Source organism: Pristis pectinata, chromosome 13 (genome assembly GCF_009764475.1).
Source record: "Pristis pectinata isolate sPriPec2 chromosome 13, sPriPec2.1.pri, whole genome shotgun sequence".
Lineage (NCBI taxonomy): Eukaryota > Metazoa > Chordata > Chondrichthyes > Rhinopristiformes > Pristidae > Pristis > Pristis pectinata.
In genome coordinates, this window is record NC_067417.1 from 1,077,804 (window position 1) to 1,105,597 (window position 27,794).

The following is a 27,794-nucleotide window of genomic DNA, read 5'->3' on the forward strand; positions in this document are numbered from 1 at the left end:
GGGATCGAACCTGAGTCTCTGGGGCTGTGAGGTAGCGGCTGTGTCACCCTCCACCGCTGCCCTGGGTGGACGTGGGTGAGTCTGTGGCTGCTCCTCACACAGTCTCCCGACAGTGGGTTTGTCCTTTGAGCTGGTTCTCCAGGACCCAGCACCATGTCACTGCTCTGTACACAGCCTTTGTTGTTTTCGCTGGGAGTGTCAGGGCAGTTGGCACACACCAGGACGTTTTATCACTTGTTCCTGCAGCTTGGGGGAGTGCCAAGGCTTTTCATAAGTTGCCGTGGGAACGGACAGGAAAATAGGATCAGCTGATGCGGTCAGGAGCATTATTTGGTTTGCAGGGTGGGGGGTTGCTGAGCCGCAGAGAGTGATCGCTGGTACAGACGGGTTTAGTGATCAAGCAGAGCTCTCATCATCACGGAACGGGCGACACATAAAGTCTGCCCGTACAGTGTCACCTGAGTGCCTGACAGACCCCACCAACACCCCACTGTGCCTGTACCCGACACCCCAGTCCCTACACCCACACCCCCTACACCCACACCCCCTACACCCCACACCCACTGTGCCTGCACCCGACACCCCAGTCCCTACACCCACAGTCCCTACACCCACACCCCAGTCCCTACACCCACACCCACAGTCCCTACACCCACACCCCAGTCCCTACACCCACACCCCAGTCCCTACACCCACACCCACAGTGCCTACACCCCACAGCCGACAGTGCTCCGGCGGCCCGTAGGCGGAAAGAGGGAGCTGAGGTTGGTGCGGAGGGCGGGACCGGGACAGCGGTCAGGAAGCGAAGTGGCAGGTCGGGAGCGGGAGTCGGTGTCCGGGACACGGAGCGGGAGCAGGTCCGGAGCAGAGACGCGGGAACGGAGCGGCCCCGCCCGGCCCGGGAGCCGCGATGACCGACTCGGTTCGGTCTGGAGCCCCGCGGGAGAGCAGCTATTTCCGCAAGGTCGGTGTGGTTGGGGCCGGGGCTGGGAGAGGGGTCGGGGGTGGGGAGAGAGGGTGGGGAGGGGGGTCGAGGGTGGGGAGAGAGGGTGGGGAGGGGGTCGAGGGTGGGGAGAGGGGTCGGGGGTGGGGAGGGGGGCCGGGGTTGAGGAGAGGGGCGGAGAGAGGGGTCGGGGGTGGGGATAGGGGCCGGGGTTGGGGAGAGGGGTCGGGGGTGGTGAGAGGGGTCGGGGGTGGGGAGAGAGGGTGGGGAGAGGGGGGTCCGGGGTGGTGAGGGGAGAGGGGCCGGGGTTGAGGAGAGGGGTGGGGAGAGGGGCCGGGGTTGAGGAGGGGGGACGGGGGAGAGGGGTCGGGGGTGTCCTCACTGGACCCTGGCGTTAGCGTCACAGAGTTATACAGCACAGAAACAGGCCCTTCGGCCCACTGAGTCCATGCTAGCCAAGGTGCCTACCCGAGCCAGTCCCATTGCCTGCATTTGGCCCAGACCCCTATCCGTGTCCCTGTCCAAAGGTACTGGTGCCGGTTCTTCCAACCTCCTCCGGCAGCTGGTACCACCCACCCACCTACACACACCCCACCCACCTACACACTGCCCTCCACCCCACCCCTACCCTCAGCACCCCCCCACCCTCTGTGTGGGAAAACTTGCCCCTCAGCTCCCCTCCACATCTCTCCCCGCCACCTTAAGCCTGTGCCCTCTAGTTTTAGGCTCCCCCACCCTGCGGAAAGGACTGTGACCAGCCACCTGTCTACGTCCCTCATGATTTAATGAACCTCTGTGAGGTCACCCCTCAGCCTCCTCCGATCCAGGGAGAACAGTCCCGGCCCATCCGGCCTCTCCTTGTGACTCAACCCCTCCAGTCCCGGTAACATCTCCGTGAATCTTTTCCGCCCCTTTCCAGCTTCATGACATCCTTCCTATAGCTGGTGACCAGAACTGCGCACAATGTGGTCTCACCAACGACTTGTACAGCTGTAACATAATGTTCCTACTCCTGTACTCAGTGACCTGACTGATGAAGGCCAGTGTATCAAACACCTTCTTCACCACCCTGTCTACCTGTGTCTCTACTCTCAGGGAACACTATACCTGTTCCCCTGGGTCCCTCTGTTCTACAACCTGTCATTCACTATGTAAGTCCACCCCATACACCTCACACTTGTCTGAATTAAATTCCATCGGCCATTCCGTAGCCCACTTCCCCAGTTGATCTGGATCCTGCTGTAACCTTAGACACCTTCTCCATTGTCCACCACACCACCATTCACAAACTTTCTAACCATGCCAACTGTTGAACCAGCACCGATCCCTGAGGCACACTGCTGGTTACAGGCCTCCAATCTGAAAAAACAACCTCCACTACCACCCTCTGCCTGCTTCCACCGAGCAAATTTTGTAACCAGTTGACTAGCTCCCCCTGGATCCCGTGTGATCTGACCTTGCAGACCAGCCTACCATGTGGGACCTTGTCAGAGGCCCTGCTAAAGTCTATGCAGATAACATCTGCCACCCTGCCCTCGTCAATCCTCTTAGTTACCTCTTCAAAAACTCAATCAAATTCATGAGACGCGATTTCCCATGCACAAAGCCATGCTGACTATCTCTTATCAGTTCTTGCCTTTCCAAATGCAGGTAGATCCTGTCCCTCACAATCCCCTCCAGTAACTCTCCCACCACTGGTGTTAGGCTCAGCAGCCTGTAAATAAAACCACATTAGCCACCCTCTGAGCCCTGGTGTCGGGGTGGGGGCTGAGTCACTCACTGCTCTTCCCTCTCCCCTTCTCCAATTCCCTCGTGCAGGCAGATGTCTGGCATCATGGTCAGCACAGACATGGTGGGCCGAAGGGCCTGTTCCTGTGGAACACGTCTGCTCCACGTAACCCCCTCCCACTCAGTCCCACCCCCTTCATACCCTGCCCCACCCCCCCACTACGACCCAACCCCTTCCCACCCTCCCCACCCCTTCCTACCCACACCCTTCCCACCCCGTCCCACCTCCCACCCCACATTCCCACCCCTTCCTACCCACCTACCCCCATTCCCACCCCGTCCCACCTCCCTCCCCACACCCTCCTTCCCATCCTGTCCCACCCCCCCCCACCACCTCCTTCCCCACCCCTGCCCACACCTCCTGAGGGCAGCTCCACCTCACACGGTACAAATACCTCGTAAGAAGTCATTTGTACAGCTAGATGGACAGGAAAGGTTCAGAGGGATGCAGCAAATGGGACTAGCTTTGGATGGCACCGTCCGTGGTCAGCATGGACAAATTGGGCGGAAGGGCCTGTTTCCTTGCTGGATATTTCTGTACTGACTCTTGTTGCCGCTCCCTCGGAACGAGGGTGGGTGCTTGGTTTGCCTCCCGTGATCTCTGAATTGGTGGTGTTCTCTCTGACACGTGGAGTAGTCTCTGACCCCGAGGGCTGTGTCTGTCGGTTATCCGTGCAGTGTGTGGTCTCCCACTTGCCTCAGGCAGCGGGTCCGTGGCAGACTGCAGCAGCTTGTCGATGTCCATGTTCACCGTTCCCCAGAACCTGACCACACGCATGTTCACTCATCCAAACTGTGCCCACCAGGGGAGGTTGGGGTCTGTCTCACTAAACGTCTTCCTTGGCTGGTTTGTACAGGCTGGGGCCTGTGTTGAAGGAGGGGGTCAGGGAAAGGTTGGGGGACCAGCCTCTGGGCTGGCTGTGGTTGTGGTCAGCACCTGGGACGCAGTGGTCAGACTGTGGTTCCTGGGCTTGGTTCCCACTTCTGGTCCCGCTGGGGACAAGGGGTGGTGTAGGTCTGGCTGCTCTGGGTACCTGCAAGGTTGGAGGGTGTTGGTGAGCTGGGGGAGGTAGCGGTGAGGGATGAGGCGACTAATTTCTCTGTGTTACTGAGGGGTGAGGTGCTGTTCCATGGGGGTCTCGAGCACCCTCCTGGGCACTGGTGAGGGGGGGGGGCAGTGGGTCGCTCGGTGGAGGTCTGACAGTGACCTGCAAACTCACCCACTCCCCTCACTGAGGAGCACCGTGTCCTGCACTGTCTGGGGGTGGGTCTGTCAGTGGGGTCAAAGGGTTGGTGGGTCTGTCAGTGGGGTCAGAGGGTGGGTGGGTCTGTCGGGTTAATCAAAGGGTCAGTGGGGTCAGAGGGTCACTGGGAAGGTGCCGACTTCTCCGTCTGAATCCGCTCGATGTCCGGCGAGGATGAGCCTGGAACAGCCGGGGCTGCTTGCTGCCTGGGGTCTGAGCGGGAGATGTACAGCGTTGTGGTGGAGGACAGAAGGGGGAGAGAGAGAGGGGGGAGTGTAGGGGGGAGAGAGAGGGGGGAGTGTAGGGGGGAGAGAGAGGGGGGAGTGTAGGGGAGAGAGAGGGGGGAGTGTAGGGGAGAGAGAGAGGGGGGAGTGTAGGGGAGAGAGAGAGGGGGGAGTGTAGGGGAGAGAGAGAGGGGGGAGTGTAGGGGAGAGAGAGAGGGGGGAGTGTAGGGGAGAGAGAGAGGGGGAGTGTAGGGGAGAGAGAGAGGGGGGAGTGTAGGGGAGAGAGAGAGGGGGGAGTGTGGGGGAGTGTAGGGGAGAGAGAGGGGGGAGTGTAGGGGGGAGTGTAGGGGGGAGAGAGGGGGGAGTGTAGGGGGGAGAGAGAGGGGGGAGTGTAGGGGGGAGAGAGAGGGGGGAGTGTGGGGGAGAGAGAGAGGGGGGAGTGTGGGGGAGAGAGAGAGGGGGGAGTGTGGGGGAGAGAGAGAGGGGGGAGTGTGGGGGAGAGAGAGAGGGGGGAGTGTGGGGGAGAGAGAGAGGGGGGAGTGTGGGGGAGAGAGAGGGGGGAGTGTGGGGGAGAGAGGGGGGAGTGTGGGGGAGAGAGGGGGGAGTGTGGGGGAGAGAGGGGGGAGTGTGGGGGAGAGAGAGGGGCAGAGAGTGGGGGGAGAGAGGGTCAGAGAGTGTGGGGAGAGAGGGGGGGAGTGTGGGGGAGAGAGGGGAGTGTAGGGGAGAGAGGGGGGAGTGTGAGGAGAGAGAGAGAGGGGGGAGTGTGGGGGAGAGAGAGAGGGGGGAGTGTGGGGGAGAGAGGGGGGAGTGTGGGGGAGAGAGGGGGGGAGTGTGGGGGAGAGAGAGAGGGGGGAGTGTAGGGGAGAGAGAGAGGGGGGAGTGTAGGGGAGAGAGAGAGGGGGGAGTGTAGGGGAGAGAGAGGGGGGGGAGAGAGAGGGGGGAGTGTGGGGGAGAGAGGGGGGGAGTGTAGGGGGGAGAGAGGGGGGGAGTGTGGGGGAGAGAGGGGGGAGTGTGGGGGAGAGAGGGGGGGAGTGTAGGGGAGAGAGGGGGGAGTGTGGGGGAGAGAGGGGGAGTGTGGGGGAGAGAGGGGGGAGTGTGGGGGAGAGAGGGGAGTGTAGGGGAGAGAGGGGGGAGTGTGAGGAGAGAGAGAGAGGGGGGAGTGTGGGGGAGAGAGGGGGGGAGTGTGGGGGAGAGAGGGGGGAGTGTGGGGGAGAGAGGGGGGGAGTGTGGGGGAGAGAGAGAGGGGGAGTGTAGGGGAGAGAGAGAGGGGGGAGTGTAGGGGAGAGAGAGAGGGGGGAGTGTAGGGGAGAGAGAGGGGGGAGAGAGAGGGGGGAGTGTGGGGGAGAGAGGGGGGGAGTGTAGGGGGGAGAGAGGGGGGGGAGTGTGGGGGAGAGAGGGGGGGAGTGTGGGGGAGAGAGGGGGGAGTGTAGGGGGGAGAGAGGGGGGGGAGAGAGAGGGGGGAGTGTAGGGGGGAGAGAGAGGGGGGAGTGTAGGGGGAGAGAGAGGGGAGTGTGGGGGAGAGAGAGGGGGGAGTGTGGGGGAGAGAGAGAGGGGGGAGTGTGGGGGAGGGGGGGAGTGTAGGAGAGAGAGAGGGGGGGGAGTGTAGGGGAGAGAGGGGGGGAGTGTAGGGGAGAGAGGGGGGAGTGTAGGGGAGAGAGGGGGGGAGTGTAGGGGAGAGAGAGGGGGGAGTGTAGGGGAGAGAGAGGGGGGAGTGTAGGGGAGAGAGAGAGAGGGGGGAGTGTAGGGGAGAGAGGGGGGAGTGTAGGGGAGAGAGAGAGAGGGGCGAGTGTAGGGGAGAGAGGGGGGAGTGTGGGGGAGAGAGGGGTGGGAGTGTGGGGGAGAGAGGGGTGAGAGTGTGTGGGGGAGAGGGGTGAGAGTGTGTGGGGGGAGTGTGGGGGGAAGAGGGGAGTGTGGGGGGAGAGAGGGGGAGTCCAGAACTGCCGCTTCATCCAGGAGGAGGAACTTACCAGAATAAACCAGGTCCTCCCGGCCCTCCCCCTTCCCTCCCCACCCCACTCCCCCCGCCCCCCAGGGGTGTTGCCCACACCCCCGTCCCTCACTTCCCTGCCTGTCAGTTTGCTGCTGCACCAGGCCCATGACGCCCCCAGCCAAGCGCCTGTGTGAAGGTGGGGGTGGCTGAGTGATTGTTGGTTACAAGCAACGAGGACCTTTCTTGCCAGAGAAATGCCGCGAGGTCCGGGTGTGAGTTCTCATCTGACATCAACACCGTGACAACACCCATTGCTGTTGCTCCAGAACAACAAACCTGTGAGTCACACTCCACCCTGCGCTGACCAGGGGTGTGTGGATCAGAGTGACGTGTGTGTGTGTCACTGCTGATCTGTAAATATCACCAGCTTCAAACCTGTAACTGAAGGTGTGCGCCCTGCACACACAGCTCAGGAAACTGTAACTGAAGGTGTGCGCCCTGCACACACAGCTCAGGAAACTGTAACTGAAGGTGTGCGCCCTGCACACACAGCTCAGGAAACTGTAACTGAAGGTGTGCGCCCTGCACACACAGCTCAGGAAACTGTAACTGAAGGTGTGCGCCCTGCACACACAGCTCAGGCCTGTCCTGCCGTGAAACTCCCGGTCGTCCAGGTTTGGGGGCACGGATTGATCTGGGATGCAATCTTGCTGCATCATCAGCGTAGAAACCGGCCCGCCGTGTCTATGCTGACCACCATGTCCATCTGTACCAATCCCAGCTGTCCATATTAGTTCCATGTCCCTCTGTACCCTGCTCATTCAAGTACCTGTGCAGGTGCCCCAAATGTTGCCTCTGGCAGCTCATTCCACATAGCTGCTGTGTGTGTAAAACTTACCCCTCAGATCCCCTTAAACCTCCTCCCTCTCACCTTAAACCTCTGCCCTCTCGGTCCCTGCCCTGGGTAACAGACGGGCCATCTACTCTATCTGTGTCTCTCATATTTTTATACACCCCCATTAACTCACCCCTCAGCCTCCTTTGCTCCAGGGGGATCAAGCCCAGCCTCTCCAATCTCTCCCCATGACTAAAGTCCTCCAATCCAGGCAACGCCCTGGTGAACCTCCTCCTGAGCTTCATCACGTCCTTCCTATAGCCAAGCGACCAGAACTATACACAGTTGGTGAGGTCTCACCAACATCCTGTGCACAGTCTAACAGTGTGGCTCAATCACTGAGACACCCGGTGGGACAGGCGGCATCTTTGGAGACAGGGACAGGCTCAGTGACCCTGGGGAGAGGCCAGAGAGAGAAGGTGTGCAGGTGTCGAGAGAAGGGAGGGGAATTGGTGGGGGCAGGGGGTTGGATTGAAGGTCAGGCTGGGAGTGCAGACGTCTGGGAGTGGGTCTGTGGGTGGGTGGGTGACCCTGTGCTGTAGGGGGGCTGAGACCAGCCCTGTGACGGGGAGATGTTCTGCAGGCTTGCCAGGGCTTTGTTACAATGTGGAGGGGTGGGGGAGCGAAAGGGACCGGGCCTGGCTCACACCCATCCCTCGGAGCAGCCATGTCCTGGACAGGACCCTGGGTGTGGGGGTGTGATGACCCTGGGGGCGGGGGGATGATGGGGAAGACAGTCCCTTGTCGTTTGGGTGGAATCCTGCAACTGGTTCCTGCCCCCCCAACTGGTCCCTGTGCCCGGATTGGGACAGGCAGTGTCTGTGGGGAGGGAGGGGGGAGGGTAGATTGGTTTATTATTGTCACATGTACCGAGGTGCAGTGAAAAACTTGTCTTGCATACTGATCGTACAGATCAATTCATTACAACAGTGCATTGAGGTAGTACAGGGTAAAACAATGACAGAATGCAGAATAAAGTGTCACAGTTACAGAGAAAGTGCAGTGCAGGCAGACAATAAGGTGCAAGGTCACGACGAGGTAGATTGTGAGGTCAAGAGTCCATCTTATTGTACTGGGGAACCGTTCAATAGTCCTATACCAGCAGGATAGAAGCTGTCCTTGAGCCCGGTGGTACATGCTTTCAGGCTTTTGTATCTTCTACTTGATGGAAGAGGGGAGAAAGAGAGAATGTCCGGGGTGGGAGGGGTCTTTGATTATGTCGGCTGCTTTCCCGAGGCAGCGAGAAGTGTAGACAGAGTCCAAGGAGGGGAGGCTGGTTTCCGTGATGTGCTGAGTTGTGTCCACAACTCTCTGCAGTTTCTTGTGGTCCTGGGCAGAGCAGTTGCCGTACCAAGCCGTGATACATCCAGATAGAATGCTTTCTATGGTGCATTGGTAAATGTTCCTGAGGGTCAAAGGGGACATGCCAAATTTCTTTAGCCTCCTGAGGAAGTAGAGGTGCTGATGAGCTTTCCTGGCCGTGGCCTCCATGTGGTTGGACCAGGACAGGCTATTGGTGATGTTTGACCTCAGCACCATTGATATAGACATGAGCATGTACACCGCCCCCTTTCCTGAAGTCAATGACCAGCTCTTTTGTTTTGTTGACATTGAGGGAAAGGTTGTTGTCATGACGCCATTCCACTAAGCTCTCTATCTCCTTCCTGTACTCCGACTCATCGTTATTTGAGATACAGCCTACAACGGTGGTATCATCTGCAAACTTGTAGATGGAGTTAGAGCAGAATCTGGCCACATAATCGTGAGTGTGTAGGGAGTAGAGTAGAGGGCTGAGGACGCAGCCCCGTGAGGCACCTGGTGCAGGGACTGCAGGGGGAGGGACTGCAGTCACGGTCCAGGGTAGTGCAGCGCCTACTGGGGACCGTCACAGAGAGATACAGCACGGAAACAGACTCTTCGGCCCACCCAGTCCCTGCCGACCATCACCCACCCATTCACACTGATCCCATTTTACTCTCCCCACATTCCCACCAACTCCCCCCAGATTCTACGCCTCACCCACACACTGGGGGCAACTTACAGCTGTTGGTTAACCCACCGACCCCGCATGTCTTTGGGATGTGGGAGGAAACTGGAGCACCCGGGGAAACCCATGGGGTCACAGGGACAACGTGCAAACTCCACACAGACAGCGCCCAGGGTCAGCACTGAACCGGGACTCTGGAGCTGTGAGGCTGCGGCTGCACCCACTGACCATCCCCCACTGCTGGGTCCCCTGGGCGGACGTGTGGTCGAGACCTGGGTCTGCCGCTGACCATGTCTCTGTTTACAGGGGTGTAACCCATACGCACAGACCGGCCGCAGCAAGCTGCAGAGCCACAGGGTCTCCCTCAACCAGCAGATCATCAAAGCCATGCGCCTGCGTACCGGGGCAGAAAACCTGCTGCGGTAAGTCTGTGCCTGACGTGCTGCCTGTCCACACCTCCCCCCACGTCTGCGCTGACGTCTGTGTACGTGTCTGACGCACTGCCTGTCTGCATCTCTCCCAATGCCTGCACCAGCGTCTGCCCCTCTCCACTAACAGATTCATGGAGAGTTGGTAGATGCAATGAAACCAGAAACACTGGAAAAACTCGGCCAGTCGGGCAGCGTCTGTGGAGAGAGAAACCCGTCAGTGGTGCAAGGTCAGAGCCCCTTCCTCAGGAGTTGGGTTGGGGGGGGGCAAGGTAGGGGGTGCGTGGTCACAGTTTAATCCTCTGTCCACTCCCATTCCCACCTGTCTGTCTGTGACCTCCCCCACGGCCATAGAGAAGCCCAAGGTAAACCAAAGGAACATTATCTCATCACCTGGGGCACCCCTGGGGTGGGCACTGAATCCTCCACCTTCCGGTGAACTGCTCCCTCATCGCTCCCCACTGTGGTGCTGATGCCCCTTCCTCACCCCTTTCTGTAAAATGTCCCCACAACAGTCAGCACCCTGCTCCCACCACCTGACCTGCCCTAACCGATCACCTGACCTGCCCTGACCAACACCCACATGAGCTTCTGTCTCACCTCTCTCTACCCCCAGCCCCACTTGGAAAACTCACCACCACCACCCCCCCCACCCCCACTCCTGAGGAAGGGGCTCTGACCTGCACCGCTGAGGGGTTTCTCTCTCCACAGATGCTGCCCGACTGGCCGAGTTCTTTGGCCAGTTCTGGTTTTGGTGCAGGTTCAGCTGGTTTCTGAGCCGGAGACGTGTTTGTCCACAGGTCACCGCAGGGGAGGGTCAGGTCTGGGCTGGCGTACTGCCAGCGAGGGGGAGGGGGCACCTAACCTGGGTTTGGGGTGAGGGTGGTGGGGGTGATTGCAGGGGAGGGTGCAGGGCAGGGGTGTGGAGGGAGAGGGGCAGTGAGGGCATGGAGGGAGAGGGGATGGACACGGTGGGGGGTGGGACACATGGTGGGGGGCTCACTCTCGGTGGGGTGTCGGACAATCCCCGGGTGTGGGAGGGGGTGGGGAGGGGACGGTGGGGGACCCACTCTCTCTGTGTCCCAGGGTGTTGGACAACCCCTGGCTGCAGGAGGCGGTGGGGAGGGGAGGGGACAGTGGGGGGCTCACTCTCCCTCTGTTCCAGGGCGTCGGACAACCCCCGGGTGCGGGAGGTGGTGGGGAGCGGAGGGGGAGGGGGGGAGGGGACAGTGGGGGGCTGGGGGGGGCAGATGGTGGGGGGGCTCACTGTTCCAGGGCGTCGGACAACCCCCAGGTGCAGGAGGTGGTGGGGAGCGGAGGGGCAGTGGGGGAGGGGACGGGGGTGGGGAGGGGACAGTGGGGGGCTGGGGGGGGCAGATGGTGGGGGGCTCACTCTCTCTCTGTTCCAGGGCGTCGGACAACCCCCGGGTGCGGGAGGCGGCCCTGCTGGAACTGAGCTTTGTCAACTCCAACCTACAGCTGCTGAAGGAGGAGCTGGAGGGGTTAAACGGATCGGTGGGGGTGTACCAGAGCCCGCAGTGAGTGTGGGGGGGGTGTACCAGAGCCCGCAGTGAGTGTGGGGGGGGTGTACCAGAGCCCGCAGTGAGTGTGGGGGGGGGGGGTGTACCAGAGCCCGCAGTGAGTGTGGGGGGGGGGGGGGGTGTACCAGAGCCCGCAGTGAGTGTGGGGGGTGGTGTACCAGAGCCCGCAGTGAGTGTGGGGGGGGGGGGGTGGGTGTACCAGAGCCCGCAGTGAGTGTGGGGGGGGTGTGGGGGTGTACCAGAGCCCGCAGTGAGTGTGGTGGGGGGGGGGTGGGTGTACCAGAGCCCGCAGTGAGTGTGGGGGGGGTGTGGGGGTGTACCAGAGCCCGCAGTGAGTGTGGGGGGGGTGTGTATCAGAGCCCGCAGAGAGTGTGGGGGGGGGGGGTGTACCAGAGCCTGCAGTGAGTGTGGTGGGGGGGACACGTGGGGGAAGGGGTGTACTAGAGCCCGCAGAGAGTGTTGGGGGGGGACACATGGGGGGAGGGGAGGGGATGTGGGTGAGGGGGGCCAGCCTGTTACCCCCCCACACACAGACTGACCTCTTCCCCCCCCACACAGGGAGAGTCTCTGCCTCCCCCTCATCCCCCTGGGGCTGAAGGAAACCAAGGAGGTCGACTTCGTGGGTCCGTTCAAGGTGAGTCCTGGGGGTGGGGCGCGGAGAGGAGGTGGGAGGGGCCGTGAGGGAGGTCCGAGCTGAGGAAGGGGAGGGGGTGGATCACTGGGCAGGTGAGGATGGGTGGGGTGGTGAGGGGGAGCAGAGGTTTGGGAGGGGAGCCGGGTCTCCTGGTAATGTTGGGGAATGACCCAGGGAGGGGGGGTGGGGTGAGAATGGGGGGGGGGCAGAGACTGGCGGGGGGGGGGGGAGGTGGAGGGAGACAGGGCTTTGGTTCATGTGTTGCCTGGTGTGGGGTGGGGGTTGGAGACTGGGGGGTGGGGGGGGCAGTGAGACCCCCTGACGTCCTGTCTCCTCACCAGGACTTCATCCAGGAACATTACGGGGAGAACCCGGCTGACTTCGAGGATCCGATCCTGGACCTGATGGACCTCCGGCAGGTGAGCCCCCCAACCCTCCACCCCCTGACCTCCAGTCCTGACCCCTGGACCCGAACCTCTGGTCCCGACCCCCGGTCCCACCCCCTGTCCTGACTCCTGGTCCTGACCCCTGATCCCTGGACTTGACCCCCAGTCCCAACCCCTGTTCCTGACCATTAGACATAAGAGCAGAATTAGGCCATTCGGCCCATTGAGACTGCTCCAATTCAATCATGGCTGATTTTATTTAACCCCATTCTCCCACCTTCTCCCGTAACCTTTACGTGCCCCCCCCCACTGACCAATCAAGAACCTGTCAATCTCAGCCTTAAATACACCCAGTGACTTGGCCTCCACCGCCCTCCATGGCAACGAGTTCCACCGATTCTCCACCCTCTGGCTGAAGAAATTCCTCCTCACCTCAGTTCTGAAGGGATGTCCCTTTATTCTGAGGCTGTGCCCTCGGATCCCGGACTCTCCCACCGATGGCAATGTCCTCTCCACATCCGCTCCATTCCAGGCCTGTCAGTATCCGGGAGGTTTTAATGAGATTCCCCCCTCATCTTTCTGAACCAACTACTGACCCCCAACGCCTCCACCCCTCTATGTCTGATCAACAAGGACAAAGGAGCAAGACATTTGGCCCATCTGGTCTGTACTGTCCGAGCTGCAGCCCCACTCATGTCTGTCAGCATCCTCACAGCTCAAGGGTCCCCTCACCTCCCACCCCACGAGCCTCTGCATCCAACATGTCATTCTCCGCAACTTCTGCCTCCTCCAATGGGATCCCACCACCGGGCACGTCTTCCCCTCACCACCCCCCCCCCACACCCCCGGCACTTATCCCTGCAACCGCACCAAGTGCTACCCCTGTCCCCAACACCACCTCCCTCACCACCATTCAGAGCCCCAGACAATCCTTCCAGGTGAGGCGGCGCTTCACCTGTGAGTCCGAGGGTGTCATTTATTGCATCCGGTGCTCCTGGGGCGGCTTCATGTACATCGGTGAGACCCGACGCAGACTGGGCAACCGCTGCGGCGAGCACCTTCGCTCCGTCCGCCGCAACAGCCAGGACCTCCCCATGGCCACCCACTTCAATCCCACATCCCACTCCCACACTGACACGTCTGGCCACGGCCTCCTCTGCTGCCACAGGCTGGAGGAACACATTCTGCCTTCGGAGTCTCCAACCTGACGGCCTCAACATCGATTCCTCCAACTCCTGGTAACCCCTCCCCTCCCTCCTTCCCCCCTCTGTCTTCCCTCATTCCTGTGGCCCCCTCACCCCTTCTCTTTCCCCTTCTCCCACCTGCCCATCTATTCCCCTCCCCCATCCTTTATGCCATGGTCCACTGCCCTCCACTGGATTCCTCCTTCAGCCCTTTGCCTGTCACTTCTCGGCTTCTTACATCTCTCCCTCCCCAACCCACCTACCTCCCTGTCACCAGGACTCACCCCTCACCTGGACTCACCTCTCCCCTGCCTGCGTGTGCTGCTCCCCCTCCCCCCACCTTCTTATTCCGGCTTCTGCCCCCTTCCTCTCCAGTCCTGACGAAGGGTCTCGGCCCGAAACATCGACTGTTTATTTCCCTCCGCAGACGCTGCCTGACCCGCCGAGCTCCTCCGGCACTGTGTTGCTCCAGATTCCAGCGTCTGCAGAATCTCTTGTGTCGAGGGTTCCTCCCCAGATGTACCCCCCCTCCTGTCACCCTTCAATCAGTAACCCCCCCCAACCCCTTCCCGTGACCCCACCTCCGCCCATCTCCCCCCACCCAACTGAGGGGTCTGTGTGGTTTCAGGCAACGCGGACCCCCAGTCGGAGTGAGGCGGGTGTGGAGTTGCTGAGCTCCTACTACAGCCAGCTCGGTCTGCTGGAGGGTCGCTTCTTCGTCAACAGTCGGCACCCCGGGCTCTTCTTCACCTGGTGAGTCTGTGGACCCCTCCCCACCCCCAACCCTCCCCTCCCCTCCCTCTCCCTACCACCCCAACCCTGGGCTCTTCTTCACCTGGGGTGTCTGTGGACCCCCCCCACCCCCAACCCTCCCTTCACCCCCAACAACCCCCCCACCCCCAACCCTCCCCTCCCTCTCCCTACCACCCCAACCCTGGGCTCTTCTTCACCTGGGGTGTCTGTGGACCCCCCCCACCCCCAACAACCCCCCCACCCCCAACCCTCCCCTCCCTCTCCCTACCACCCCAACCCTGGGCTCTTCTTCACCTGGGGTGTCTGTGGACCCCCCCCACCCCCCAACCCTCCCTTCACCCCCAACAACCCCCCCCACCCCCAACCCTCCCCTCACCCCCAACCCTCCCCTCCCTCTCCCTACCACCCCAACCCTGGGCTCTTCTTCACCTGGGGTGTCTGTGGACCCCCCCCACCCCCAACAACCCCCCCACCCCCAACCCTCCCCTCCCTCTCCCTACCACCCCAACCCTGGGCTCTTCTTCACCTGGGGTGTCTGTGGACCCCCCCCACCCCCAACCCTCCCTTCACCCCCAACAACCCCCCCACCCCCAACCCTCCCCTCACCCCCAACCCTCCCCTCCCTCTCCCTACCACCCCAACCCTGGGCTCTTCTTCACCTGGGGTGTCTGTGGACCCCCCCCCACCCCCAACAACCCCCCCACCCCCAACCCTCCCCCTCCCTCTCCCTACCACCCCAACCCTGGGCTCTTCTTCACCTGGGGTGTCTGTGGACCCCCCCCACCCCCAACCCTCCCTTCACCCCCAACCACCCCCCCACCCCCAACCCTCCCCTCACCCCCAACCCTCCCCTCCCTCTCCCTACCACCCCAACCCTGGGCTCTTCTTCACCTGGGGTGTCTGTGGACCCCCCCCCACCCCCAACAACCCCCCCCACCCCCAACCCTCCCCTCCCTCTCCCTACCACCCCAACCCTGGGCTCTTCTTCACCTGGGGTGTCTGTGGACCCCCCCCCACCCCCAACCCTCCCTTCACCCCCAACAACCCCCCCACCCCCAACCCTCCCCTCACCCCCAACCCTCCCCTCCCTCTCCCTACCACCCCAACCCTGGGCTCTTCTTCACCTGGGGTGTCTGTGGACCCCCCCCACCCCCAACCCTCCCCTCACCCCCAACCCTCCCCTCCCTCTCCCTACCACCCCAACCCTGGGCTCTTCTTCACCTGGGGTGTCTGTGGACCCCCCATTAACCCCCCTCCCCAACCTCCCTCACCCCAGCCCTCCCCTCACCCCAACCCCTCCCCCCCCCCCCCCCCCCAAACCCCACTGTGTTGTCTGATGTGTTCCTGTTCCAGGTACGACTCGTTCACGGGGCTGCCAGTGTGCCAGCAGCACCTGTCCCTGGAGAAGGCAAGTGTCCTCTTCAACATGGCTGCCCTCCACACCCAGCTGGGGGCCCGGACTGACCGCTGCTGCCCTGAGGGTCTCCGCCACTCTGTCACCGCCTTCCAGAGGGCTGCAGGTCGGTGCTGCACTCCCCCTCCCCCCCGTTCACCACGCACTCCCCACACCACCCCCCAACCCCCTGCACACCACCCCTCACTGTGGTGCTGTTGCCCTAGCTGTGGGAGACCTACACCCAGGGGGAGGGGGAGTTGCCTTCTTGGTGAAGAAGGACATAACAATGGTCCTCAGCAGGATATTCCTGGGGGATCGTCCAGTGAGGCCACATGGGTAGAACTTAGAAACAAGAAGGGATGGTCACTCTAATGGGATTGTGTTATAGCTCCCCCACCCCCCCACCACCACCACCACCACCCCATAGTCAGTGGGAATTGGAGGAGCAGATGTGGAGAGAGATTGCAGCTAGTTATAAATGTAACAGGGTGGTATTAGTGGGAAATTTTAACTTCTCTAATATAGACTGGGCCAACCAGAGTGTAACAGGCTCGGACAGAGTGGAATTTGTGAAATGTGTCCAAGAAAGCTTCCTGGATCAGTATGTAGAGGAAGCGACTGGAGACAATGCAACACCGGACCTCCTCTTGGAGAACAAGGTTGGGCAAGTGGCAAAAGTGTCTGTCGGTGAGCACTTTGGGTCCAGTGACCGTAATTCTATTAGTTTTAAAATAGTTCTGGAGAAGGGTACGACCGGTTCACAGGGTAGGGTCCTGAACTGGGGCAGAGCAAATTTTGGAGCCATTAGGTGGGATCTTGCAGAGGTTGATTGGGTGAGATTGTTTGCAGGGAAAGGAGGTCTGCCATGGGAGGTCTTTAAACGTGTGATGTCCTGAGCTCAGGGCCTGCGTGTTCCTGTTAGGGTGAAGGGCAAGTCTGCTGGGTTTTGGGAACCCTGGTTGATGAGAGAGCTTGAGGGACTGGGTAAGAAAAAGAGGCAGGCATACACTGTGCATAAGCAATTGGGAACTAGTGAATCCCTTGATGACTACAAGAAGTGTAGGAGTGTTCTTAAGAGAGAAGTTAGGAGGAGTATTGAGAGGGATCTGGCAAGCAAGGTGAGGCAAAATCCCAAGAGATTCTATCGGTATATTAAGAGTAAAAGGGTGGCTATAGAGAGAATGGGTCCCCGTGAAGATCAGCAGACCATCTGTGTGTGGAACCAAAGGAAATGAGAGAGATTTTTAATGAATATTTCCCTTCAGTTTTTACTGTGGAGAGAATGATGGAAGTGCATCAAGGTGGATAAATCCCCAGGGCTGGACCTGGGGCTTTCTTGGGCCTTGTGGGAAGCTAGAGAAGAAATTGCAGAGGCTCTTGCAAAGATTTTTGCTTCATCTCTGGCCACAAGTGAGATTCCAGAGGACTGGAGAGAGACTAATGTGGTACCATTGTATAAAAAGGGTAGCAAAAACAAGCCAGGAAACTTCAGGCCGGTGAGTCTGACATCGGTGGTGGGTAAATTGCTGGAGGGCATTCTGAGGGACAGGATCTACCAACATTTGGAGAGACAGGGTCTGATCCGGGACAGTCAGCACGGCTTTGTGCATGGGGAGTCGTGTCTGACAAATCTCTTGCAGTTCTTTGAGGTGATAACCAAGAGGGTAGGGCAGTGGATGTTGTCTATATGGACTTCAGCAAGGCCTTTGACAAGGTCCCTCATGGCAAGCTGGTCTGGAAGATTGGATCACATGGCATCCGGGGCAGATCGTGGATTGGATTCATAACTGGCTCAGTGGTAGGAAGCAGAGGGTGATGGTTGAGGGGCGTTTCTCAGACTGGAGGCCTGTGTCTAGACGTGTGCCACAGGGGTTGGTGCTGGGACGTTTGTTGTCTGTAATTTACATAAGCGATTTGGATGTGAATGTACAAGGCACGGTTAGTAAGTCTGCAGGTGATACTAAAATAGGTGGTGTTGTAGTGTAAAAGGTTATGAAAAATGACAGGGGGATGTTGGTCAGCTGGGTCTGTGGGCTGTGGATTGGCAAATGGCTTTCAATCCAGATAAATGTGAGGTAATATATTTTGGGAGATCAAACCAGAGTAGGACTTGTACAAGTGAATGGTCGGGCCCTGGGGAGTGTTATGGAACAGAGGGACATAGTTCACTGAAAGTGGCGTCACAGGTATACAGGGTGGTGAAGAAGGCATTTGACACGCTGGCCTTTAGCAATCAGGGCACTGAGTGTAGGAGTTGGGAAGTTACGTTGCAGTTGTATAAGACATTGATGAGGCCGCACTTGGAGTATTGTGCACAGTTCTGGTCACCCTGTTTTAGGGAAGATGTTATTAAACTAGAAAGAGTGCAGAAAAGATTTCCCAGGATGTTGCCTGGACTTGTGGACCCGAGTTACAAGGAAGGTAGACTAGGACTTTATCCCTTGGAGCGTAGGAGATCGAGGGGTGACCTGACAGAGGTTTATAAGATCATGAGGGGCATAGACAGGGTGAAAGCACATAGTCTTTTTCCCAGGGAGGGGGAGCTAAAAACAAGAGGGCATGGGTTTAAGATCAGAGGCGAGAGATTTAAAAAGGACATCAGGGGCAGCTTCTTCACATAAAGGGTGGTGTGTATTTGGAAAGAGCCTCCGGGGCAGTGGTTGAGGTGGGCACATTAGCAACATTTAAAAGCCATCGAGATTCCATGGATAGGAGAGGTTTAGAGGGCTATGTGCCAAACACGGGCAGATGGGACCAGCTCACTGGGCACCACAGTCGGCACGGACCAGTTGGGCCAAAGGGCCTGTTTCCGTGCTGTGTGACTGCCACCCCCGCCCCACTCCCCCGCAGCCATATGCGCCACCACCAACACCCTCCCCTTGCACACCCCCTCACTGCCCTGTCGTTGCAGGAGTGCTGCAGCAGCTGCGGGAGACCTACACCCACACTCCCAGCTTCGACCTCAGCCCAGTCATGCAGAACATGCTGGTGCGCCTGATGCGGGCACAGGCCCAGGAGTGCGCCTTCGAGGAGACGGTGCTGCTCGGCACATCCAACCAGCTGAGCAGCCTGCTGCGGCTGGCACAGGACGCAGCCACCGTGAGTGCCGGGGGTTGCACTGTGGGACGGACGGTACCGAGGGAGGGTCACACTGTGGGATGGGCGGTACCGAGGGAGGGTCACACTGTGGGACGGGCGGTACTGAGGGAGGGTCACACTGTGGGAGGGGTAGTACTGAGGGAGGGTCACACTGTGGGATGGGCGGTACTGAGGGAGGGTCACACTGTAGGAGGAGGTGGGGCTGAGACCTTGACAGTTGTTTGAGAACTTGGGTTTGGAAGTGTTGGGGAGGGTCCTGTGGTGAGGGGGAAATGACCCAGGTGTGGGAGGGGGACGTACTGTGGTATTGGTTTATTATTGTCACTTGTACCGAGGTCCAGTGAAAAACTTGTCTTGCTTACTGATCATACAGGTCAATTCATTACACAGTGCAGTTACATTGAGTTAGTACAGAGTGCATTGATGTAGTACAGGTAAAAACAATAACAGTACAGAGTAAAGCATCACAGCTACAGAGAAAGTGCAGTGCAATAAGGTGCAAGGTCACAACAAGGTAGATCGTGAGGTCAGAGTCCATCTCATCGTATAAGGGACCCGTTCAATAGTCTTATCACAGAGGGGTAGAAGCTGTCCTTAAGCCTGGTGGCACGTGCCCTCAGAGGAGGTGCTCCCCGTGGGGAGGGGAATGACCTGTAGGGAGGATGCCCCATTGTGAGAGTGCCCCGTGGGGAGGGGGACGCCCCGTGGGAGGGGGACGTGCCAGATGGGGGGGTGACGTGGGAGGGGGACGTGCCGGGTGGGGGGTGACCTGCTGGGTGGGAGCGGACACCATGTGTCCGGTGCCTGTGCTGGGGTCTGACCCAGTGTGTGGTCTGCAGCTGTCGGACACCTACGGCCAGGTGAACCAGTGCATCAGCCAGCCCCCCGTCACCGAGCACGTGCCCCCAGCCTGGTGTCACACCGTGCAGGTCAAGCTGCAGCACTACCGGGCACTGGCGCATTACTTTGTGTCCATCGCATTACTGGACCAGCAGTGTGAGTATGAGGGGTGATTGCTGTGGGGGTGGGGTCGGTCACCGTGGCAGGGGGTGTGGGGGGGGGGAGCGGGGGGTGGGGGGAGCGGGGGGGGGAGCGTGGGGTGCAGGGGGAGTGGGGGGAGCGTGGGGTGTGTGGAAGGAATGTGGGGTGCGGGGGGGGGTTGGGGGATCGTGGTGTGTGGGGGGAACGTGGGGCGGGGGAGCGGTTGTGGGTGGGTTATGGGGGGTGTGGGGGTATGGGTGGGTTACGGGGGGTGCGGTCCTGGGTGCCATGTCTCAGCGACCACTCTCCTTGTCGCAGTGAGTGGGCCTGATGACGTCGACCAGCAGGAGAAAGCCCTGTCCGATCTCTACCCCCGGCTGCCCGAAGGACTGACCCCTCTCACCGTCCTCAGGAGCAGAGAACAACGCCAGCGGCTCGGTGAGGCCAGTGCCCGGGTCAGGGTTTGACCCAGTGTTGGGTTCATGGGTAGATTTGACCTAATGCTGGGGTCAGGGGTTGAGGGTTGGGTTTGACCCAGTGCTGGGGTCAAGGGTCAGGGGTTGAGGGTTGGGTTTGACCCAGTGCTGGGGTCAGGGTTTGGCTGCCAGTGGGTTTGTCCTGGAGGAGATGTTAAGCAGACCAGGTTGGTGGTCTGGGTCAGTGAGACCTGTAACGTTCCCGGGCTCCACACAGGGAATGTGGAATCGGTTTCCCCTGGATGGGGTCTCTGGAACCAAGGGCCACGGTCTCGGAGTGAAGGCTCAACCACTGAGGGCAGAGGCCGGTGAATCTTCGGAATCCTCTACCCAGGAAGCAGTGGCAGTTCCGTCACTGAGGATACTCAGGGCAGAGATGGTCCCAATCTCTCTCTGTGTCAGTTCTCCCCTCTGGGGGACCTTTGCTAAGCTCTCTGCACAACCAAAACATCCTTCCTTGGACAAGGAGACCAAATCTGCACACAATGCACAAGGTGCAGCTCAGCAAGGCTGTGCGATTGCGGGAAGACTCCCTGTTCTTCCACTCAAATCTCTTGCTTTGAACCCCGATGTACCCTTTGCCTCTTTAACCACCTGCTGCACCTGCATGGTTACCTTCGGTGACTGGTGCTCAAGGAATCCAGCTCCCTTTCCCCAAAACATCGCCTGTCAGCTAATAAACTGCCTTCCTGTTCTGCACCTGAAGTGTTGAACATTTACCCACTGCACCTGCCATGTATTTGCCCCCTCCCTTGTCCTGTCTAAATCACACTGCAGCTTCTCTGCATCCTCCTCAAGGCTCACTCTCCTCCACAGTTTGTGTTGGCTGCAAACTTGGAGGCAAGTCATTCACCTATAACTGTGAGTTGCTGGGCCGAGCCCGGCTCCCTCTGGTGTTCCACTGCTCACTGCCGGCCACTTGACCCATTCATTCCTACTCTTGGTTTCCTGAAGACCAACTGGTTCTCTCTCCATTTCAGCACCTTGCCCCCAATCCCACGTGCTTTGGACTTGAATGCTAATCTTTTCTGTGGGACCTTATGGAAACCCTGTGGAAGGAGAACGTCAGATCTGTGCACCAATTCTGGTCACGGTTGGACAGAGGGGAAGGTTGGCCTGCTGTTCCCACCCAGACCCCCGCGTGGGTGGTGGGATACCATGGAGCTCCTCTCGACCTCCAGGAGCAGGCAGGGTGAGAGCAGGGACTGGGGTCAACATTCTGTAGCTTGTGGACCCTTCTAAGGACCTGAGCTTGGAGCTGCAGCCTGTGTTCATTGGTCCCTCCGGCTCAGAGCTTGATTCTGTCCACAGGTAAAGCACACCTGCGGGTGGCTATCGCAGCGCATGAGGAGGCTCTGCGGCTTCAGAGTCTCTGCAAATCTTTAAAGAAGATGGAGATCTTCCAGGAGATCCTGAGAGTGTCCCACAAACGTTCTCTCACCAAGTACACCGAACTCCAGCAGGAGGATGACTTTGACATGATGGAGGCTCCTGATATAGTGGGTAAGGGCTCTCTGTGTCTGGGCAATCTCCCTGTCCCTGGGGGGGGGGTGGAGAGTCTGGGCTACCTCCCTGTCCCTGGGGGAGTCTGGGCCACCTACCGGTCCCTGGGAGGGGTCCAGGCTACATCCCTGTGGTGGGGGGTCCGGGCTACCTCTTCGTTCCTGGGGGGGGGGGGGGGGGGGGGGGGGGTGGGGGTGGGGTGGTGGTGGGGAGAGGAGGGTCTGGGCAATCTCCCTGTCCCGGGAGGTCAAAGTGAGCCTGTCCCCAGGGGCTAAACCAGTTGGAGTTGAGCAGACAGGGTTGTGAAGGGACGCGGCAGGGCAGATGTGGTGATGTCTCCACTCGTGGGACAGTCTCGAATGACGGGACGGTCACCAGACAAAGGCTGTTAAATCTGCAGGAATGTTTTCTCACAGAGGGTGGGGGGGTGACGAGTTCTGGACCCCACAGGTTGTGGAGGAGAGAAAGGGTGGGGAGCTGGGGGGGGTGGGGAATGGGCACAGAGGAGGAGGAGGCCAGGCCTGATCATGAATGGAGGGGCAGGCACAAAGGGCCAAGTGGCCTACTCCTGCTTCCAGTTTCCTGTGTCTGTGTCACTCACCCCCCCAACCCCACCCTCTCCGTCCAGCTCACCCTAACCCCCACGCCCCATCTGCCACTCCCCCCAACGCTCTGTCCCACACCCCACCCACCCCGTCTCTCACCCCAACCCTCCCCGCTCCATCTCCCCAACCCTCCATCCGCCACTCCCCTTCCCCCCCTCCCCGTTCTCCCCTGCTCCCCCATCTCCCTCCCCAGTTTCAGTCACTACCCCGGTGCGCTCTCCCCACAGGCCGGAGCCGTCAGCAGATGGAGTTAGTGCAGCCGCAGGTGTCCAGCGTGACAGTGGTCGACCTCTTCCAAAAGCTGGTATGTGGTCATGGGAGGGCACGGGGTCAGGGAGGGGGAGGGCACGGGGTCAGGGAGGGGGAGGGCACGGGGTCAGGGAGGGGGAGGGCACAGGGTCAGGGAGGGGGAGTGCTGGGTGTCAGGACATCCCCATTCCCCTGTGGGACATGGGACCACCCACTGTCCCTCTCCCTCCCTCCGCGCCGGCCTCTGGCTCTGTGACTGTTCCACCCTCGAGAGACAGGAAACGTACCACACAGGAGGCCGCTCAGCCCATCATATCTGTACCAATCCAAGGGAGGGAGCGACCTCCTCCCGCTCCGCCCCTAGTCAGGGTTCTTCAAGTACACATCTAGGTTCCTCTCCACCCCCACCCCCACCCGGAGAATTCCAGTCCCCACCCCCCCCCCCATCCAGAATTCCTAACCCCACCCCCATAGATGCTTCCTGACCCACTGAGTTCCTCCAGCAGTTTTTTTGCCCCAATTCAGGACCTCAACCTGAGGACCAACCTTGTCCAGACCCACCCCGAACCTTACAGAGTTCAGGGCCGTGTCTCTCACCCACATCTCCACCACTGCCTGCTTTCACCTCCCAAGGTGGGGCCGAGCCTGACATCTGCCCCTCAGCCGCTGGTCGCTGACCTCACTGCACAGCAAGATTCCACAAACAACACTTGGGGTTGAAGTGGTTCCTTGGGTCACGCTCTTGGTCACCATGTCTGGAATTCTCTCTGGCAGGGCCCGCCAGCTGTCTTCTCTGCCAGGCAGAGGTGGACAGCACCTCGCAAGATCCACCTGAAGCCGGGGGACTGGGAACAGGGATTCACCCTGCAGGGCGAGGCTGCAGTGCAGGTTACGGGCGTGGAGCCCAGCAGTGTGGCTGCGGTGAGTAACCTCCTTCTGAAGGCTGGGTCGTACAGCACAGAAACTGGCCCGGGGTGAGCAGATGTGCCCCAACTCTCCCATCCCAGAGCCAGTCTGTGCAGAGGGGTGGGGGAACGGTATGTGTTGAGGGGTTGGGGTGTAGGGGAACTGTGTGCTGAGGGGTGGGGGAACAGTGTGCACTGAGGGGTTGGGGTGTAGGGGAACAGTGTGCGCTGAGGGGTCGGGGTGTAGGGGAACAGTGTGCGCTGATGGGTTGGGGAACGGTGTGCGCTGACGGGTTGGGTTGTAGGGGAACAGTGTGCTGAGGGGTTGGGGAACTGTGTGTGCTGAGGGGTTGGGGTGTAGGGGAGCAGTATGTGCTGAGGGGTTGGGGAACGGTGTGCGTTGAGGGGTTGGGGAACGGTGTGCGCTGGGGAACAGTGTGCATTGGGGAACTGTGTGCTGAAGGGTTGGGGAATGGTGTGTGCTGAGGTGTTGGGGTTGTAGGGGAACAGTGTGTGCTGAGGGGTTGGGGAAAGGTGTGTGCTGGGGAATTGTGTGCTGAGGGGTTGGGGTGTAGGGGAAGTGTGTGTGCTGGGGAACAGTGTGTATTGTGGAATGGTGTGCGCCGAGGGGTTTGGGGAACAGTGTGCGCTGAGGGGTTTGGGGAACGGTGTGCGCTGAGGGGTTTGGGGAACGGTGTGTATTGGGGAACAGTGTGCGCTGAGGGGTTTGGGAATGGTGTGCGCTGAGGGGTTTGGGGAACGGTGTGCGCTGAGGGGTTTGGGAATGGTGTGCGCTGGGGAACGGTGTGTGCTGAGGGGTTTGGGAACGGTGTGCGCTGGGGCACAGTCTGAATGAGACCTGATCTCTGGCCCCTCTGCAGGCTCTGGGGCTGAGGGATGGAGACGTCATTGTGACGGTGGCAGGAACAGACTGTAAGTGGAGCTCAGTGAGCGAGGTGGTGAAGATGCTGAGGGAGATGCCTGCTGATGGAATGGACATTCAGGTCGTCAGTCCCCAGGGGCTGGAGCCCGCCCAGGTGGTGAGTGAGGGTGGCTGGGGTTCGTGGGCTCTACACACACTACAGGGTGCCAGCTCTAATCCTCTGGCCCACCCACAGTCATAGGGTACAGAAAGCAGAAATCCAGCCAGGATCCGCTGGTCAGACCCTGCGCCAGGAATTTCGGTGTGACTGGAGCGAGGGGCAGGCTGGACGGTCACTAGTACTCCCAGCAGCCGGCTTACTCTGTGCAGGGGTGTCCACTCTCCCATACTGTCCTCCAGGGTGGGTGAAGGAGGGGCATGAGGGACTCACACGAGAAATGGCCCTTCACACTGATCTACCTCAGCACCAGCTCCTGCCCTGACCCGTGTCCCTTGGATCACTGCACAGCAGAGGCCTGGGGTACTGAGGCCAAGAGTTGCAGACTGTGGAGCAGGGTAGGAGCTGCCTGCTGCGACGCAGGGTCTCTGGAAGCTGCCAGCCAGCTGTCCCTGTTATGTCACACACCTGCCGAGTTTGGTTGTGTGCCAGCTGTACACAGGATCAGGTGAGCTCTCCGCTGGGCCACACTCAGTAAACACTTCACTGGCAGCAAGGATCCCATCATGAACAGAGCCCTCTACCCCCACTATCCAACGCCCCCCCCCCGAGATCCAGCAGGAGCATCAGTAAATACCAGCCATGGCGAGTTACATTATATCCCCAAGGCTTCTGAAAGGGAAGTTTCTAGCCACCAGTTTTGTTTGTTTTACCGGGGCTGTGTCTGTGGTGATTGCCCTTTCACCCAGCAGCCCACTGCTGCAGTCCGAGTGTCTGCCCAGACTTTGGTTGGTCATTTACCCCTCTCTGGGATTAGGAGCAGTGGGCCACTCGAGCCTGCTCCCTGTCCCCGCCCTGAACTGGTTTCTTTCACTCCTGGTGTCGGTGAAGTTGGCGTTTGGATAGGTGAAATATTTATTCCGTTAATGGTGTGTTGAATGTTCCTCCCAGCGCCAGCTGACCTGGACATTCCCCACAGGCATTGCAGTGCCAAACAGCTGGAGGGCAGGATCCCAGCTGGTGATCCCTGGTTTCCTCCAGTTGCAGGGATACTTCCATTCCCAGGTGGGGCTCCTGTTCTCTCAGTAAACCACTGATCCTGGGGAAGAGGGCTAGATCATTGAGGACCGCGAGGCCTGGGGTCCAGCCAGTGCAGGTGGTTCAGCAGATATTTAACACCTGTGAGCTCACTGGCTTTTTTTTAACGTCTTGATGTTTGTTGGTTGTTTTTGATTCCAGCCCAAGTGTGCAACGTTCAGCAGTGGGTTGTCCAAAACCTACTCTCTGTCTTGTTGGGCCCTGGACGAGGGGAAGAGCAGCAAGGGCAAGAAAGTCTCAAAGAAGCTGTCATTTCTGAGCTGGGGCAGCAAGGGCAGCAAGGCGGCAAGCGTAGTCAACCTTCCCTCGGCCGTGGACACCAGCTTCAAGCCTTTCTCCAGCAGCAACCTCTCTGATGGCAGCTCTCTCTACTGACGGACTGTCCACCATCAGGACTTGGTGCAGAGATGGTCTTCCCCTGCTCCAGCTCCCACCCCAACCAATGGCCATAATCTGAACAACTCCTGAACTGTGACTTTGGTGGGCACGGACACTCTCATTATAGCCTCATTATATCATAGCCGCCCTCATTGTTCACTCAAACCCTCTGTGGAAGTAGATGCCCTGAGCTCCACTCATGGGATGTGAGTGACCTCCAGATGGGTGTGCAGCCCCCAGATGTTTCCCCTTGGCCTCACTCCACATCCTGCGGTCTTACAGTTCGTGGGCAGGGCTGCAGTGACCTCCCGTGTAGTCTCCAACACTTGCAGCCACAGGCTTGGGTTCAGCTGCCCGTTGAGCAGGGTCGGCTGTGGTGACCACCTTGTCCTGAATGGGGAACCTGTGGTAACTGAGGCAGGATCTGTGTACGGTACCTGAATGAAGTGCTCCCCATGACCTCTGTGGCCAATTACGATCGTGAAATGGGCTGAACGTGAACTGGCTCATCCACTACCTATACACACTTAGCATATAAATGTCTACAGCGTAGATTTAAAATATTACTGTTTGATACTCAAATGAGAATTGCCTTAATTTAACAATTAATATAGAAATAAAGAAAATCCTAAAACCAGAGATTGATTTTTTATAAATTAAGCAGATTTATATACTCAGTTTTATTTTTCCAGTATAAATCTTTAACTAATTGTCACCAGGGTCTGTGTGGGTGTAACTCTAAGTACGTTTGTGCCTAGCTTGCTCTGCCAGTAACAATCCTTTGATCACAGTGTTTGGGACTGGCATGTTATTGCACTCTCACCCAATCTTATACCTTGGATGGGAAACTAGAACTAAAGTTTCTCAGATGTCAACTCGTGAGATCAAATTAGGAGCCCTGTTTGCCTTAGACCACAGGGCAATGTCTGTTCTAGTGATGTTCCTCACCATAAGGGTGAACACAACTCTCCCTGCCCACAGACAGTGATTTGTTACCGCTGGACCAGCTCAGTGTCCCACAGACCATCTCCCCTGAGCCAGGTTGCAATGTACGGCCCCACTCGCCCTTCCGTGTGTGTCTGTCATTGTCTGTAAAGTGTTTCTATTTGTGCAACAATTAAAACCAGGTGTAAATCTGCTTGTCTCATGTTTGTGGAACCAGAGGAGTGGTGACGGTGTTAGAAACAGCTGGGTGGGCGGGGGGAGGAGGAGGTGTGTCAACTGCTGCTGATTGTGGGGGGAGGGTGTGGTTGGTCATTCCTGCTGGGGTGGGGTGGGGTGGGGTGGTCCTGGCTGATGAAGTATGGCTTTTCCCAGATGAACATTTCCTTCCCCCACATTTCCTTCCCCCACATTTCCTGGTCCAATCCCAGCCCCCAGTAACCTCAATCCCTGGACCCGTCTCCCCAAACTCAGCTGGGAATGGTGGGAGGAGACTGGGTTACATCCCTTCCCCACAGCTGGTACAGCAGAGACACCCACACACCTCTACCAGCTGCACCCTGGGCTGCTTGGGGAGTTCTGTTCAGTTCACTGATACCAGTGGTGCTGAGGACACACACACGCAGGCCCCTCGTTCGCTGCACACCCACAGCTCAACACCCCAATAACTCATCAACCACAAGCTCACCAGACCATGGGGAAAGGCCGAGGCCGAAGCCGACAGCCCTGTGTGAAGGGGAGCGGTTCCGGCACCCAGCGTCTCTGCATAGCTGCAGTAAAGCCAGCATCGCTGGCTGGCTGTCTGGCAGCTGACATGTGCCAGTGTCAGGGAACGGGTGAGAAGAAGTCGGTGATCTGCTGAGCTACAGCCGGTCCGGTCACTGCTTCCAGCTCCTGGGGGGCAGCAACACTGAGCTGCTGAATACTGGGGAACCGACAGAGAAGGTTCATGGCTTTCACCTTCCCAACCCCAGGGATCTTCTGGACGGAGGCAAGGATCCCAGCATCAGACAATCCAGAGCGGTTCTTGCGCAGAAACGGATTGTGGTCCCGGTTCCTGCTCTCCTCGTGAACCTGCACAAAGAGAGGGGTCAGCTCACTCCTATATCAGCTGTTCCACACCACCGCCATAACCACCTGTGGCACCACCAACACCTGCACCAACATCACTGCCTGTGGCACCAC

At 59.3% G+C, this 27,794-nt stretch overlaps 2 protein-coding genes across 4 annotated transcripts in view; one reads left to right on the forward strand and one right to left on the reverse strand.

Annotated features, from left to right (window-relative positions):
• Positions 1-360: 360 nt before the first annotated feature.
• rhpn2 (rhophilin, Rho GTPase binding protein 2) lies at positions 361-27,370 on the forward strand. Its single transcript, XM_052028592.1, has 15 exons — positions 361-964; positions 9,318-9,433; positions 10,849-10,977; positions 11,539-11,614; positions 11,956-12,033; positions 13,813-13,937; positions 15,291-15,457; positions 18,245-18,432; positions 19,272-19,428; positions 19,732-19,851; positions 21,201-21,392; positions 22,225-22,301; positions 23,021-23,167; positions 24,033-24,191; positions 25,431-27,370. The coding sequence occupies exons 1-15, from the start codon at positions 911-913 to the stop codon at positions 25,662-25,664; spliced, it is 2,019 nt and encodes a 672-aa protein (XP_051884552.1). The 5' UTR covers positions 361-910; the 3' UTR covers positions 25,665-27,370.
• The window catches only part of LOC127577407 (Fanconi anemia core complex-associated protein 24-like), a 113,566-nt gene continuing 112,080 nt past the window's right edge, over positions 26,309-27,794 (reverse strand). For all 3 annotated transcript variants that reach the window (XM_052028596.1, XM_052028594.1, XM_052028595.1), the window contains one exon: positions 26,309-27,683. In XM_052028596.1, coding sequence (XP_051884556.1) covers positions 27,435-27,683 — 249 coding nt within the window. In that variant the 3' untranslated portion in view covers positions 26,309-27,434. The remainder of the gene's footprint in view (positions 27,684-27,794) is intronic.

Excerpts from the sequence above, each read along its gene's own strand:
- rhpn2 (XM_052028592.1), top strand. The coding sequence starts at position 911 with ATGACCGACTCGGTTCGGTCTGGAGCCCCGCGGGAGAGCAGCTATTTC. Across the intron at positions 21,393-22,224 it reads GGAGGCTCCTGATATAGTGG|GCCGGAGCCGTCAGCAGATG; the intron begins GTAAGGGCTCTC and ends CTCTCCCCACAG. Across the intron at positions 24,192-25,430 it reads GGCTGGAGCCCGCCCAGGTG|CCCAAGTGTGCAACGTTCAG; the intron begins GTGAGTGAGGGT and ends TTTTGATTCCAG.